The sequence below is a fragment of the Brassica napus genome, chromosome C4 (genome assembly GCF_020379485.1).
Source record: "Brassica napus cultivar Da-Ae chromosome C4, Da-Ae, whole genome shotgun sequence".
NCBI lineage: Eukaryota > Viridiplantae > Streptophyta > Magnoliopsida > Brassicales > Brassicaceae > Brassica > Brassica napus.
In genome coordinates, this window is record NC_063447.1 from 5,422,567 (window position 1) to 5,438,005 (window position 15,439).

A 15,439-nucleotide genomic window follows, 5' to 3' on the forward strand; every position below is an offset into this window, starting at 1 on the left:
AATTATTTAGCTTAACTAGGTTTTGGATTCGAAAGAAATTTCATTTATGAAGTAATTCTTGGACTGATCCATTTCTAAGCGTTCTAAACCATAAATTTTTACAAAATAATAAATAGAGTTATTTGGATTTAAAATAAAGAAAATGTATTAGTTTGGATACTTGTAATATATATGTGATATTTTGTGACGGATACTTGCTAACAAATTTGTAAATTAATATTGATAGCGAACTAGTCACAAGTTTGTAACTATTGGTTCCATACATGGTATTATGGTAAGAACCTACAATCTTAAATTTGCCTAAAATTTTATTTGGTACCTTTATAACTTACGTCTGACGTTCTTTCCTAAACCCCCAAAACTCATGAATACTTTTATAATTTACGAAAGATCATACTGCATATCATATTTGTTGCGTTGCAATACTCTGAAACATTTAAGTTTTATGTCCTATGTTATGGTTCATTTTATATTGTATTAATTTAAGCATCTGGTAATCGGCGGAACAAAAAAATGTGCACTAATCTTTCTTGAATGATATCAAATGATCAATTCATCGTTAGACAAGACCTCACGTGAATTATGTGACTGGGATAATCAAGTTACATCGTTATATAAATGGATAAGTGTAAGACAAATGCATGTATGGCGCAACTAGCTGCCGAGACATAAAAATGCGAGAGTTCCAAGGCAATTGGGCTGAGATCTCAGAAACCACAAGAAAAAGCTTTGGTTCTTTCGCTGTCTTTGCTTCCTTCCTCGCCACCTCCTCTCTTCCATGCAATATTCCCATTTTTCTCTTTTTTGTTTTTCGTATTTATAATTGACGGTCTATCTACGCTTTTAATATACTCCATATACTTGTTTAATTATCTAACATGTGAGTGTTTTTATCTACATAATTGTTTGCGAAGATAAAAGGAAAGGTGTGTAGTATCCAGAATTTTATAATATTTCGATTATTATAAATCGGACGAAGTATTTGACTCGAACCAAGTCTTTTTCCAAGAATGGTATAACTATGTGTGTTTAAAATAAAGGTCAGAAAAATAATTACTTCCGACTTTCTCAGTTTCTCTGCATCTGTGTTTTCTGTCCCTCCAGTAACCCTCCGAGTGCGCAAATTATTTGTTTTCTCCAAAAAAATTCAGCAAATGGAATTGATTCTGAAGCGTAAAATACCATTGACTGTATGTAAATGGATTTTGAATTATAAAATAAATGAAAACATAATACACTATAACATTAGATATACTAGAATTGAAAAGAAAAAGGGTCCCAAAGAAAAAGCTATAACGAAAGTTTGTTGGAGTGAAAAATGTAAAAGAGTTGGATTTAAATTAGATTCGGTTATAGAGTTATCAAATTTCGAAAGAAAAAATAAAGTTTTACATTGAAAATGTTCTAACCATTCATTCAGATGCTATTAATTTTGGTCATGTTTAATTTACTTGTTCGCACATCTATAACTAACACGAGGACTTGTTGATTCAAAATTGAGCATATACTTAATATAGTTGTAGAAAGTTATATACAACTAAGCCAAAGTTTGACATCAAATTACGGAAACTATGTTAAATTTTACCAAAATCTATAGATGTCTGAGACTTTTATAAACCGATTGACAACAATGACTAGAACTATCAATTATCTTAATTAACCTTACTAAAATCTATAGACGTTTCAAGTCTGGTCTCGTTGTGACAGATAAAAACTTGAATACTTTCATCTTTTTGTTAAACAAGAATAGAAAGGCGGACATCTTCGTTCTTCTTGCTCGTACACACTCATGATTTGTGTGTTTCTTCTTGTTTAAGCTATTTATGTACTCTTTTTGGTTAGATTTGGGTGCAAATGTTTTTTCTTAAGTGAACAATAAAAATATACTGCTTGTAACGACAACCAAAACAAATCTCCCTCACAGTAAATACTTGTAACAGCAAAAATATCCTTGGTAAATAAAAGGTAAAAAGAATAACAAAGAGAGTATAAGTATATATAAAGAAGCACCGCCCTAATCCACCATTCACAACGGTGACATTCAAAAACACTTCTGTCTCTCTTTCTTCTTGATTCGTCCTCTCCATTTTCTCAATTTCTTTAATCTCTTTCTTTGTCCTTTCTTCTTCTTCATCTATGGACCCTTTACCTTCCCAACAAGAACAACAACACAATCTTGACGATACTATCCAACAAACCCTAGACCAAAATCCTCAATCCGATTCGACCACCACCACAACCGACACAGCCTCTCCTGCTCAACAACGCAAACGCAAAGGCAAAGGTGGTCCCGAGAACTCCAAGTTCCGTTACCGTGGCGTCAGACAAAGAAGCTGGGGAAAATGGGTCGCCGAGATCCGAGAGCCACGTAAACGCACTCGCAAGTGGCTTGGTACTTTCGCCACCGCCGAAGACGCCGCACGTGCCTACGACCGGGCCGCCGTTTTTCTCTACGGGTCACGTGCTCAGCTCAACTTATCCCCTTCCTCTCCTTCATCGGTCTCTTCTACTTCCTCATCCGTCTCCGCCGCTTCCTCTTCTCCTTCCTCCTCTTCTTCCACCACTCAAACCCTAAGACCTCTCCTCCCTCGTCCCTCCGCCGCGTCCCTAGCCTCCGCCTTTGGTCCGTGCGGTCTACCTTTTACCAACAACATGTTACTCTTTGGTGGGACCTCTATGTTATGCCCTAGTTACGGTCTTTTCCCTCACCAACACCAACACCAACACCAACACCAACAAAATCAAAATCATATGACACAAGTGGGACAGTTCCATCACCAACCTTATCTGAATCTTCACTCTAGTAATAACAATAACAAGATGGGCGACAAGATGGGCGACGTGGAGCTGACAAATGTTCCGTTAGTTAATTCGGCGTCGTTTCATCACGAGGTGGCGTTAGGGCAAGAACAAGGAGGAAGTGTTTGTAATAATAACAACAACTCAATGGAGAATTTGAATTCTGTAATTGGTTCGGTCGGTTCAACGGTTGTTGATCCGGTTAGTTCAATGGGTATGGATCCGGGTTACAATATCGTTGGAGATGGATCTTCACCGGTTTGGCCTTTTAGCGGAGAAGACGAGTATAGTCATTGGGGGAATATTTGGGATTTTATTGATCCTTTGCTTGACATTTGATGTACAATCGATGAGAGTAACTCCAAGGGTTGGTCAAGACCATTGAAGATTCATAAGGAGATTTTACAATCGATGAAGAGCTTTGCATGCACAATTTTGGAGGATTTTTTTTTTTACATATAGAGATAATTAAGAGGCTATTTTTACTGGGTTTGAATATTTTTATTTATATTTTCAGGGAATTCGTAAAGGAGATTACGGTTCCAATAAAGTATATATACATATGTGGAAGAAGAAGAGATGGGTGGAAAGTTTTATGGGGATTTATTGGTTCAAAACTTCATAGAGCGTCTTATAAGGATGATTTTGATTTTGTTTTCGTCTTTCAGAGGTTTAATTTTGTTTTTGACTTTCAGAGGTTTATATATCTCATTTTCTCTCTGAGAGTGTTTCTATTTTTTTTATGTTGTATTAGGTTTGAATTACATATACGAATCAAGGCAGAAAACCATGAGAGGATGCTTCATTTTCTCTATAAGAGTGTTTTTTTCATGGTTTGCAATCGATAACTTTCATCTATGTAAGTTTTGCAAGTTTTGCAAGTTTCTTTAAGAAAGAATCAAATCAAACAAAAATATTTTTACTGCGCTATCATTGGAATACAAACTAATGCATGAGAACAAGGATTCCATCGATGATTGAAAAATAAAAAAGATGGATAACTGAATATATACACAACTATCAGGCGCCAAAATATGGCCCCAAACCATGGGCAAGAATCATTTATCCATAACTGGTTCAGGTTCATTCAGATCTAATCTCCACATCCGCATCAGATGATTATTTGTCTCCTTCATTTAATCATTGCTCACATGTGTTTTTTATGCTTATGTGTTTTTTATGCTTACGTGTTTTTCCTTTTCCTCATCATCTTATTACTAGACTGATGTTTGTAAAATGATGTCTCATTTGGGAAGATCATTTTTTTAAAAAAACACGAACAAACAAGACAAAAACACAATTCTAGCTTAAAATTTTGAAAATATCCTTCTAATTTATTTAGAGCTGGGGGAATAAGCCTTTAAGGCCCAAGATATTACATGGGCCTAGCAAACAAATATACCTCTAAACTAGGGTTCTCAAGGGTATATATATTCACAACTACGCTTCGTTTCCTCTCTTGTTACCGTCACCGTGAATTAGCCGATCAGGGTTTCAAGAAAAAGAGTTTCTCCGACATGAGAGCCAAGGTTTGTTGTTCATCTTGTCCTATACAGCTGTCTACCATTCTGTTCACGTATATGTATCATTCTTAGCCTAAGTCGCTGTTATTAAAAATCGTGTGTTTGCAGTGGAAGAAGAAGCGTATGAGGAGGCTGAAGAGGAAGAGACGAAAGATGAGACAGCGATCTAAGTAGACTCAGAGAAAGAGAGAGTGACTCCTCTTGAAAGACTTTGCTTTTCCATCTGCTTCCTTTGTTTCCCTTTTCGCTAGAGATCTTTAAAAGTACTTTTGGTTTGGTCTCATTTCAGTTTTTTAAGCGTTCGTAGCTTTGTTTTTGTCGGATTGTAGAGATCCTCAATTAATGGCAATGCTATATGTTTTAGTTAACCACTGATATTTATATTCTTGCACACGCCAATCTTAGTACTGATTTAGGTTTTGAAAGTATCATCGTTTGGCTTATAGATCCTGTGTAATAACTCAGATTTAGGTTGAACGATCTTGGAATATACAAATCTTGTTTGTTTAATCAAGAATGATCCAACACGTAATGCATTTGAATATGATAGTATTGTGATAATATCGTTGTGGTTAGTCTCATTTTATCCTCAGTCTTCCTCCAAACTGATTATCTCAGCTTGTAAGGTTTTCAAATTTAAACTTTTGTGAGAAGCCTAACAATCTGAGATTGCAATTGGTTGATCATTGCAACTAAAAGAAGCTTTGATAATGACAGTCGTATCATCAAAGCCCTAGACTTGGTTCTATCACTCTTGCTAAGAGAACTACTTGTCTAATATGAGTCTGTAAACTGTAACAATCACCACATATGCAAACCCGAGTTAGGTTCAAAACCGGTTTTTCTCAAAATCAGACCGACTTCGGAGGACAAATAGGAAAATGAGAGCAAACGTCTACTTTATCAGGAAGATAACATCTGATTGTGTTGGTCTATGTCAGAGCTTTAACCAGAAAACAAAAAAAGTATAAGTGAGAAAAGAAGAGTATAACCTAGTTCGTCTTGCGAGTCTAAAAGCTAGTGCAATAAGCAGTTTCCTTTAGGGTTTATAACACTGTCATTTCACAGCACAGGTAAAAACAGGTCGAATAGCAGTTTTGAAGTCCTCACTGAACTGTTGTTCAGAGAACCTCCTCGCTCGTTTCCTAGCATATTCAGCCATCTTTAGCCTCTCTGTCTCACTCATCTTCACAACCTCAACGATCGCTTCAGCGTATTCCTCCACCGTCTCAGCAAGAAACCCTGTTCTTTGTCCCTCTTCTTCCAACACAATGTCCATCTTAGGTCCAGCCGAGTTGTGAGCTGCATTACAAGTTTAAAAAAAAACAAAGAAGCCATTACAATAACTTAGATGAGAGAAACTGAAACTTCAACAATAACACAAAGCCTTAAAGTCTGACCTATTGGAATCGCACCAGCAGCCATGTACTCAACAACACTGATCCCAAAGTGTTCATCTATCATCCCATGCATACCTGCAACTGCATTTCCTAGCAGTGCCACTAGTTCTCTGCAATCATGGAAGCGCTCTGAGTGTATTACAAGAATAGAGAATTCCATAAGGAGGTTTGAGCAATAACCTGTACATAGCGTTCTTATAGAACTCCACATCCCCATCTACTTTGAGCTCACCTGCTCTGTCTTTCAACTTCTGCAGCCGTTCTTCATCTGATTCGTTTCTACAACTCCCCACAAACTGGAGCTTAGGTCGAGGGACGCCAGGACCTAACTTCTCTAAAGCTAGTGAAAAGGCCTCAAGCTGAAGCATATGAGCCTGGTACAAGACTGTAACTGAGTAAGCTGGGTAAGACAACTAATGTGATCCATCAAATACCTTCTCAGGACGAAACTGAGCAACTGATATGAAAACTGGAGGATCTGATGATCTTTCAAGAGGAAGTGTCTGCACATTAAAGCCAAAGATGTTAAAATAACAAGAAGATAGAGATTCAAGCTCTCTGATGGGTTATCACCTGGAGTCCTGAAGTATCACAAGGAGGGTAAACCCGTCTGATCCGTTCAGGTATCCTCCAAAGCACTTCGATATGAGACTTAGTCCACGAAGAGTTCACCATAGCTAGATGAGTACACGAGCCAACCATCCCATACAACCAGCTAAACGCTCTGTAGTAAACTACTTTGCAAGTAGATAACCAATTGCTACAAACAAAACAACAAATCTCATTACCAAAACCAACATAACTTAAACGTCAAGCAAGGAGAAAGCAAGCAAAACCTCTTGGCGATTGATGCGTCGTTGTTATACATAGAGTTTCTTTGACGGACACGAGAGATCATATCCAAACTAATAGTTGGGTAATGAGTGTAGCAAACGACTTTGCAACCGAAGAGACGAGCAAGAGGGTAAGTGAAAGCGTATCCACTCGTGTCGATGAAGTACAAAGGAGTGAACTTTCTTAAAGCCTCCCACGCTAAGTAAACAGAGCCGAGACTTTGGCCTATCATTGTGAAATGTGGGTATGTTCTCTCTTCGATCCATCTCCTGTTGTTCAGATGAATCACCTGAAAAGAAAAGATCGAAACTTTCATCAAAACTGAATCCAAAGGAGCTACTAGGCCTGGGCACAACCGAACCGAAAAAAACCGAAACCAAACCGAATTTCATGAATAACCGAGTGGAGCTATCTTTAGAATCCAAATTATCCGATATTTTTATTCAAACATCTGAATTACCGGATATTTAAACTGAAAAACCCGAATTATCTGAATATTTTACTTGTATTATCCTAAATGATCCGGAATAACCAGAATCCAATTGGATCCTGATTTCTTTTATGGATATTAACCGGTTCCTAACTTTGCTATCCAAACCGAACCGAATTTCATAAATAACCGAGTGGAGCTATCTTTGGAATCCAAATTATCCGATATTTTTATTCGAACATCCAGATTACCCGATATTTAAACCGAAAAATCCGAATTATCTGAATATTTTACTTATATTATCCTAAATGATCCAGAGTAACCGGAATCCAATTGGATCCTGATATTTTTTTTATGGATATTAGCCGGTTCCTAATTTTGCTATCCGAACCTAATAATAACCGAACCAAATTGAATATTCTAAACAGCCTAACCGTTCCTAATCGAAATAGCCGAACCGAAACCGAACCAAATTGAATGCCTAGCCTAAGCTATCTCTAGAGAGAGAAAGGACCTTGGGAGGAGAGAGGAGACTGACGCCGAATCGATCCACGGCGCGGCGAGCTAAGCTGTCGGAGGAAGAGTCGTGGTCTCCGGTGAAGACGATGCAGTCGAGATCGGGAGTTTCCTCTTGGATGGCTTTGACTGCGCACCAGAGGACTCTCTCGCCGCCGCCGCCGTCGTTCGTGTAGGGATGGAAGAATCCCACAGCGCGTTTCCTGCTCTTTTTCGCGTTGATGAGGGAGAGAGATAGGGTCAGTGATAATGCGGAGAGGAGGGTGAGGAAGGCGTAGAGGATGCAGCAGATCGCCATGGAAGCGTGTATCACTGAGGAGGAACGAAATGGTGAAGAAAGCGTTTTTTGTTCTTTGATATATTTTGAATATTACAGAAAGCACCCGAGACTTTGACTAAATCATAGTTATCCCCCTTAACTTTCATAATTGATTGTCACTATCTTTTTTCTTCTCTTTCAAATCGTAATAGCTAAGAAATTGATTTGGAAATTCAGAAACTTAAACACTAATTTTCTATTTCGAATTATGAGAATTATTATAATTTTTGTAATCAAATCATTTTTTTTATAGAAAATCCTAATCATTTCTTACAATTTTATTAACACTAGTACATAAACATCCACACCAACGAAATCGTATTTTCAAAATCATGATCTACTTTTTTATAAAAAAAAAACTTTTAATGAATCATGCCACAAATTGTGGTTTGTGTAGTTTTCGTTTTAAAGTTTAAAGAAAATGAAACTTTAGGGTTAAAATTCAAATTCAAAATTTTAATTCAATAAATAATATGCCATATACTCTATATACTAAAGCACAAGTCACTTGGCCAATCATGCTATGCCACATGTCTTGTGCAATACATTTTTAAAAATTTAAAAAAAAAATAAATTGATCAAAACGTAGTAAACGCAAGAAATAACTTCCTTTGATTTCTATTAAATTATTATTATACAATAAAATTAAAAATCACGTAGAATCCCTAATTTTTCTCACATTACGCCCACTATGTCACAAACTTTAAAACTGATTGCTTTTCACAAAATATTAGTCACGATGAACTCAAGTTCTTATCTACCTTTATTCAGAAATTGTAAATCTCTAAATTTTCTGCAATAAAATTATTATTTTTTGGTTCCATTCATTATTTCTGTAATTGGTTTCGTTGATTATAATATTCACATTGCCGAGTCTACCGTTTGGGAACGAAGTTGACTTGCACCAAATTGAACAGGTACATATTTCGTTTTTTCGTCCTTTTTGCATCAGATTTTTTGTGTTTTATCCTGCCTCCCATTTTCCGATATGAATAATATGTATCGTGACAACAGAAGAAGTGACTATATTGAGTGATTAGGAATGTCCAAATGCATAAGCAACTGTAGCAGTCTCTGCAGGTAATTAATTGAAGATCCACATATTTTGAGATTTATCTTATTAGTACAATCAAGAGACACTGAAAATTTGACGATTTTACAGCTTCAAGCGACGCCAAAATACTGGCACGTAAAGGCTAAATCTATATATAGCAAGCGGGTTACCATCAGCCTTTGAGTCTTGAAGTTAACTAGCCTGATAATTTTTCACCATATTGTTGTGATGAAGCGTTAGTGAGATTTATAACGTTCAAACTCTTCAATGCTCTTCTTAACTTGAACTTAACGTTGCTTTCTTCTTTTCTCATATATATATAAACTACATATGGTGAAAAAGTAAACATAATCACATTTCAAATGCTCTCCTCTTCTTTGATGAAGAGTATTAATCTTTTGGTTTCAACATTTTTGGTGATGATTTTGCAGAAAACCAGAATAAAAGTTCACCTTGAAGCATAACTACGGAGCCCCAAAAAGCAACACAAGAAGAAGATGAAGAAAAAAGAAACATTTAGTGGACTAGACAGCTAAGAGCAGGGCCTAAGAAACGCAGGTGGTAGTGGAAACAAGAACGACCCGGTCAAGCCATATGTTAGTTTTCCATTTTTATGTTCATAAAGTGGCATTAATTTTGTTTACGTACGGATCAAAATAGGTTTTGATTTGTTCTTAATAATATAGTTTACCAAATTTGTAGCTTTTCTCTGAAATAAAACGGGAAAAGAATTATAGCAATGAAAAGGAAAAAAGGTAGAAGAGCACAAGAAAGAAAACTAAATATACATACATAGGAAAAGAAGACGGAGAAGACTATAAAGTTGGAGCAACTCGATTTTACCCCCAAAAAAAACATTTGATTTTAAAACAACAATGCGGTGTGTCTAAGTTTTCAATTATTCAATTTTGTGTGTTTTGAAACTCTATTTTTACTGGTTCTAAACGTGAATTCAAGTTAAATTATTTCATTCTGTTAGATTTGAGTATTACTTTTATGGAAAAAAATAGATCTGAATAATATAGATAAAAAGAAGTTCAATTAATATATATTTTATATTTATATAGTTTGTTAGACGTAAAACTAGCAAAAATACAGTCAAATGATGTCAAGAGTTAAGGTTGGTATATTAGTAATTGTTCTTTTGAGTTTCCTCATTTTTATATTAGTTATTTATTTATTTTAAAATATTTTATAACAATTTTAAATTTTCTCTTATATCTATTAATAATAACTAGATAAAATAAAAAATTTAACTGTGAAAAAATATTTAGAATAATTTTTAGTTTATAAAATATATATATATATAAAATACTATGCCCGTGCATAGCAAGGGAGATAAACTAGTATTATCATAACATCCAAGACTACTTTGGTAAAAAGAAAAAAAGAAGATCCAAGACTAAACCCTGTGATTCGGCTTGAATAGGTGGAGCACTATGGAGACATTGTTCTTGTCAGCGAGCACTGGAACCATCTCAGGCAACTCTTCAAGAGTTTGACCTTTCCGATAACTATAAAACCAAACGACCATCTTCTCTAATGTCTTTGTTTTTTTTAACATAAGTTCCATGAACGAAGCCACGTGCCTCGACTCTACATCCCAATGTTTCAGGTTCTCAAAGACCCTCGCCTCCAAGCTCCAACGCTGATCCTTCTTCACTCCTTGCAAATCCAAGTACGTGTCAATTTTATTCTTCTGTACAAGAGAAAAGGTTTTCGATTATGTATACCGATAGTCAATATTTCAGGTTCTACAAACCCAAAGTGAAAGGACATGCATGGTTCTAGAAATATATATTTAAACTCACTAAAAGTTAGAATGGTCAAGGAAACTAATAAAATAAAATAGGGTTATGGAAAAATACCGTTATGGTGCCAAACATCATTCTGTGTATTGTTGTTAGCTTCTTCAGTTCAGGTGAGTTTTGTAGCACCCTGACTATACCTGGAATTACATATTGAGAGATCATTGTCTCAAGTGTCAAATCTTTGACCTTGAATCTAGGAATGGGAATACTGCGGAGCTCGGCAAGTGTTAAAACCTAACAAGAAGCATAGATAGATAGTAAATACCAAAAAACAAACCTCTAAAAAAAAAACAAAAATAGCTAAATAGCTAAAGCATTGCAAGACCAGAACAATTATTGATCAATGACAGTTACTTGGTAAATGACAATTACTTGGCAAAAAAGACAAAGAACAATTATTGATCAATGATGAGTCGCCTTTTACAAACATCTATAGCTGAGTTCTCAAAGAGTGCATATAACGTAGATTTAATGGAAATCAAAGCCTGAGTTCCAAAAAAAATAATAATGGAAATCAAAGCCTAGTGAAAATTAATATATTGGGTTGCTAGACTGGCGTGACATTAGTAAAGTAATAATGTCCATATCTTCCTTGGAATACAAGAAAACATACCGTAAGAAAGTTCTCTCCGAAAGTAAGCTTATCTACATGCTGCAACTTCTCTAGCATCCTTAGCACCATGGTTTGAAGAAAATCAGCCTCCAGATCTTCAAGTGCACAAAAGCAAATCTCCATTCTAGCTTCTTTTAAAGATGAGACATCAACTAAAGTACATGGTAACTGAGAGTTGGTCAAGCTGAGATAATGGATATGCGGTGCAATAATCTGTGTAGGGCCCGGAACCCAAATGTTACGCTTGATTACCAATGTTCTCAGACGCAAATATTTGCTGAGATCAAGAACCAACAGTTTATCGCAGAAGTCAAGGGTTAAGCTTTCAAGAACCGGACAGCCAGATAGAATCTTATCCATGCATTCTTCAGAGAGCTTGCAAGACTTTAAGTACAGAATCTTCAGAGATGTCCAAGACACGGGAAAACTTGGAAGTTTCAAATCAATAAACGAATACTTAACACTGAGTTGCTTGAAAGAGTTACTGATGTAAAAGGAATCAGGAACATGATACTTATGGTCACCATCATAACCGAACACCAACGACATATTCTCAACGTTTCGGGACATGGCGAACTCGATCCATCTGTCAATGTAAGGAATATCGTCTTGCAAGTTGGCATTGAGCTTGAAACTAATCATCTTGCGAGCCTTGTAGCGACCTAGTATTTTGTTTATGATATCACCTTTCGGCCCATGTGGCCTAATCCAGTCGAAGGAGAGGCAAGGTGTATCGGACCATACATGTCTCCATCTTTTGGACAAGATGGATGTTTTGATGGCAATTTCGGTCGGAAGAGAGGAGAGGATACTTTGGAGGATTACGTCAGGTAGAAAGCTGATTGAGTCTACACCGTCGCTTGAATCTCCTGCTTCTTTGGTTTTGTGGTCTTGGTGGCTATATCTTCTTGCGGCGGTTGCACCGTCTCCGTTTTCGCATTCGTCCACCATCCTAAGTTGTGCTTGGTGAACAAACCTACGGCTAGGGTAACACTTAATTTAGTTTTGTAGATAAACACAAGCTCAATCTTAAAAGAAATATATCATTATTTTTTTGACTGAAAAAATAATAATAAAAAATCATTATTTTAGATTTTATTTTGACATGTTCTGAATACTTTTAATTTCTTGTATGCATAAATAATAATACTATTTATTTAAAATTAATAACCATACTCAAAAATTCAAAATGGTTTCTTTATTTTATTTCAACTTTCCATTTTTTTCTGATAGAATTTATTTAGTTCATGAATATATTCCTCAGAGTTTACCAAGGTGTTATTAGTTGATGAAGTTTAATAATTTTTATAGCCAGAAATAATCTACTGTTATCAAATATTTGATTTTCATTGTTTATTATAAATCTAGTGTTATTGATTTTTGTATTTATGATATTTTGTAAAAATAGTTTAAAATCAAATGTTATTCAATGAAAGATTTAAAATGATCAACTAAAATCTAGTGTTATTAATTTTTGATTGATTTTCATTGTGAAAAATGTTGTTGAAGAGTTGAATGATTTTAACATTAATTTATGAGTACATTTTAGTAATCAGAATCCAAACTTTACCCAAAGATTTTCAGTTGAAGAATCAACTCAAGGTTATCAACTCACTTTTTCTCATGTGTTTTTCTTTATTTTCTTCTTTTTCACATTCTGGTAAGATCCTTTTTCTTGTATAAAATATCGTGCATTTCCTTTTTTTGTGAAGTAGCATAAAGTCATCATTTGATCCTCTCGTTTGTGTCACGTACGTACTCAATAGAAGACTGGAATGATAATTCACCGAACATTTAACACATTACAAATTGTCAATAATCAAAAGGGTTAGATGGAAAGAGATCGTAAGCTAAAGACACATAAATCTTGATATCACCAAGTACGAAAATATCAACTAATTGTGTTTGAAAATTATATTTACATGTGAATTAACGAACAAAATTGTTACATAAGACTTAATCGTTTTAATCAAGTTTAACTTAATACTATATTAATGAATCATGCCACAAACTGTTGTAGCTGAATTATGATTAGACTAATATCATCCAAACACCCTCTCTTACACGATAACTCGGCTAGTTTCTTGCAAGCAGAAAGTGTCTTTGGATTCTTCACGCCTACGCAGAACGGCCGAACCACATCAACCGCCTCCTGGTTCGTTACCTATAATGTCCGCGAAAATCTGGTTCAACATTCAAACCGTAGACTACAAAAAGAATCTTGACTCATTTTGATTTATGCTTACCTTATCCCAGAGGCCGTCAGATGCTAAGATCAAGAACTCAAGTTCCGGTTTTATCCGTAATGTTCTTGTTTCCGGTTCAGCTATCACCCACTCCTTGAGATACCGGTCTCCAATTCCTCGTGAGACGGCTAATGTTCCTTGAATTCTCCACACGCCGTTGCAGCTGTCAACATAACCACCCTACACAAACACAAAAGTAAACCGAACCAATCAAACAAAATCGGACTAATACATCATTTGGATTGCAGAATGGTAGAATCATATTCCTACTTTGCAAATTTTAACCAATCATAAAAAATTTCATAGACGCCACATCCAGCAGCAGCGGCAGCGGCAAAATAATGTACGGTGAACGAGACAAAAATAAGAGTAATTTGACGCAGCGGCAATCGCTGGTGGACTTCCAGAGACACAAGCAATGAGAAGCCGATGCCGCTGATATTTTTTGCGTCCGTTTTATCCTCCGTTTGTTGCCGCACGACTGCAAAATCAGTCAACCGTGCTTCATCTGTGCTTTGTGTTGTTGTCGTTAAAGCTTTAATTTTTGACGCTACCGCTGAGTTCCACGGTAATGAAACGAACAGAGCTAGTAAAAAAAAAATCGCATATATTCGCATTTTATTACATCCATTCATCAAATCCATAGATTCGATAATTTATAAAAATTATATTCCAACCTTGCAGATTCGATAATATATATATATTTTTAATAATATATATAATATACATATATATATTTTTCAGAATGTCATATAAAACTCACCAATGCTTCAATCCTTTTGAACTCACTAGCTTGAGAAGGATTATGATCGGTAGTAAGAGCCTCCGCAACTCCACCGCGGCTTATAACAGCCCGACAATCTCCGGCATTCGAAACCGAAAGCTCGCCTTCCGATATCAAAGCGGTTACACAACACGCGCCGCCCCTCGAGCCTTCTTTCAAGAAGTCCTCGTCCGTTTTGATGTAACCTTCTCGTATCGCTCTCTCAACCGAGTAACCTTCTTCTCCAGATCTCGCTGCCTCCATCGCCGCCTCAATGTTGTTGCCGAGATTCTTCGCCGCGAACTCCGCCGCTTTGGATCCGCCGTGACCGTCGAAAACGCCGAAGAAAGCCTTCTTGCGAACTCTCTCGCCAGGATCAACCGCCGCCGCATATCTATCTTCCATTGGTCCGCGTCTTCCTCTCTTGCAGTAAACGGAGTAAACTCCATCTCCTTCCGCTTCAACAACGTCATCCGCTTTTCCCGGCGTCTTCACCGTCGTACTGCACCACGATGAAACCGTGGGAGGTAGCTTTAGGTCAAGCATCGGTGGTCGCTTTCTTTTTAAAGCTGTGTTAGATTCAGAACTCGAAGTCGTCTCTTTAGGCTTCCTTGGAGGACACGCTATCATAATCTTCTTCGGTGGTGTCCAACGAGGAGAAGAGGGCGGCGTTTTGGCTGACGTCGGAGAAAAAACAAGTGGAGATGGGAAGTAAACCGGAGACTCCGAAGCCATGATCACTGACCTTGACATGGTATAATCTTCGGTGAGTTTCTTCTTCTCTCGATTTGTTTGCTTGGTCGGATTCTTAGAGACTTGCATATAAAAAAAGAAGTAAAAATAGGGTTGCGTTTTAATTAATGTACTGCTTGTTGTATACGTCAGAGAAGGCAAGGACCTTGTGAATTAGCGAAATAGTTGGCGGTTAGATTTTGTATATATATGACCAAGTTTTGGTCAACGGTCAACGACGATTATTTCTCTTTCTGCATGCTAATTAACACCTACGTGACCAAGTCTCTCTCTCTATTTCTTGTAGTTTAGTCAAAGTCACGTCGGTGCCAAAATTGCACATCTCTATCATATTTTCATCTGTTTTTTTCGGAGTTGATTACCCATTAAGACACATTT

The 15,439-nt window shown here is 36.5% G+C and overlaps 4 protein-coding genes and 1 long non-coding RNA gene across 5 annotated transcripts; 2 read left to right on the forward strand and 3 right to left on the reverse strand.

Annotated features, from left to right (window-relative positions):
- Window positions 1-2,020: 2,020 nt before the first annotated feature.
- Window positions 2,021-3,715, forward strand: LOC106399874 (ethylene-responsive transcription factor ABI4-like). The gene has a single exon (XM_013840316.3). It carries the CDS (start codon window positions 2,137-2,139, stop codon window positions 3,136-3,138), a length of 1,002 nt encoding a protein of 333 aa, XP_013695770.1. The 5' UTR covers window positions 2,021-2,136; the 3' UTR covers window positions 3,139-3,715.
- Window positions 3,716-3,830: 115 nt separating this feature from the next.
- On the forward strand, window positions 3,831-4,690 carry LOC106399340. Its single transcript, XR_001279992.3, has 2 exons — window positions 3,831-4,328; window positions 4,431-4,690. It is a non-coding gene; the product is annotated as an uncharacterized LOC106399340 (long non-coding RNA).
- A 514-nt stretch (window positions 4,691-5,204) lies between these two features.
- LOC106397173 (GDP-Man:Man(3)GlcNAc(2)-PP-Dol alpha-1,2-mannosyltransferase-like) lies at window positions 5,205-7,830 on the reverse strand. The gene is made up of 7 exons (XM_048753412.1): window positions 7,501-7,830; window positions 6,559-6,845; window positions 6,296-6,482; window positions 6,157-6,225; window positions 5,903-6,096; window positions 5,723-5,832; window positions 5,205-5,624 (listed from the first exon to the last, which is right to left on the reverse strand). Exons 1-7 carry the CDS (start codon window positions 7,798-7,800, stop codon window positions 5,380-5,382), a joined length of 1,392 nt encoding a protein of 463 aa, XP_048609369.1. The 5' UTR covers window positions 7,801-7,830; the 3' UTR covers window positions 5,205-5,379.
- Window positions 7,831-10,228: 2,398 nt separating this feature from the next.
- On the reverse strand, window positions 10,229-13,005 carry LOC106398543 (putative F-box/LRR-repeat protein At3g18150). Its single transcript, XM_013839079.3, has 3 exons — window positions 11,300-13,005; window positions 10,744-10,920; window positions 10,229-10,574 (listed from the first exon to the last, which is right to left on the reverse strand). Exons 1-3 carry the CDS (start codon window positions 12,248-12,250, stop codon window positions 10,278-10,280), a joined length of 1,425 nt encoding a protein of 474 aa, XP_013694533.1. The 5' UTR covers window positions 12,251-13,005; the 3' UTR covers window positions 10,229-10,277.
- Window positions 13,006-13,166: 161 nt separating this feature from the next.
- On the reverse strand, window positions 13,167-15,130 carry LOC106399674 (probable protein phosphatase 2C 30). Its single transcript, XM_013840129.3, has 3 exons — window positions 14,309-15,130; window positions 13,546-13,725; window positions 13,167-13,463 (listed from the first exon to the last, which is right to left on the reverse strand). The coding sequence occupies exons 1-3, from the start codon at window positions 15,128-15,130 to the stop codon at window positions 13,299-13,301; spliced, it is 1,167 nt and encodes a 388-aa protein (XP_013695583.1). The 3' UTR covers window positions 13,167-13,298.
- Between the last annotated feature and the right edge of the window lie 309 nt (window positions 15,131-15,439).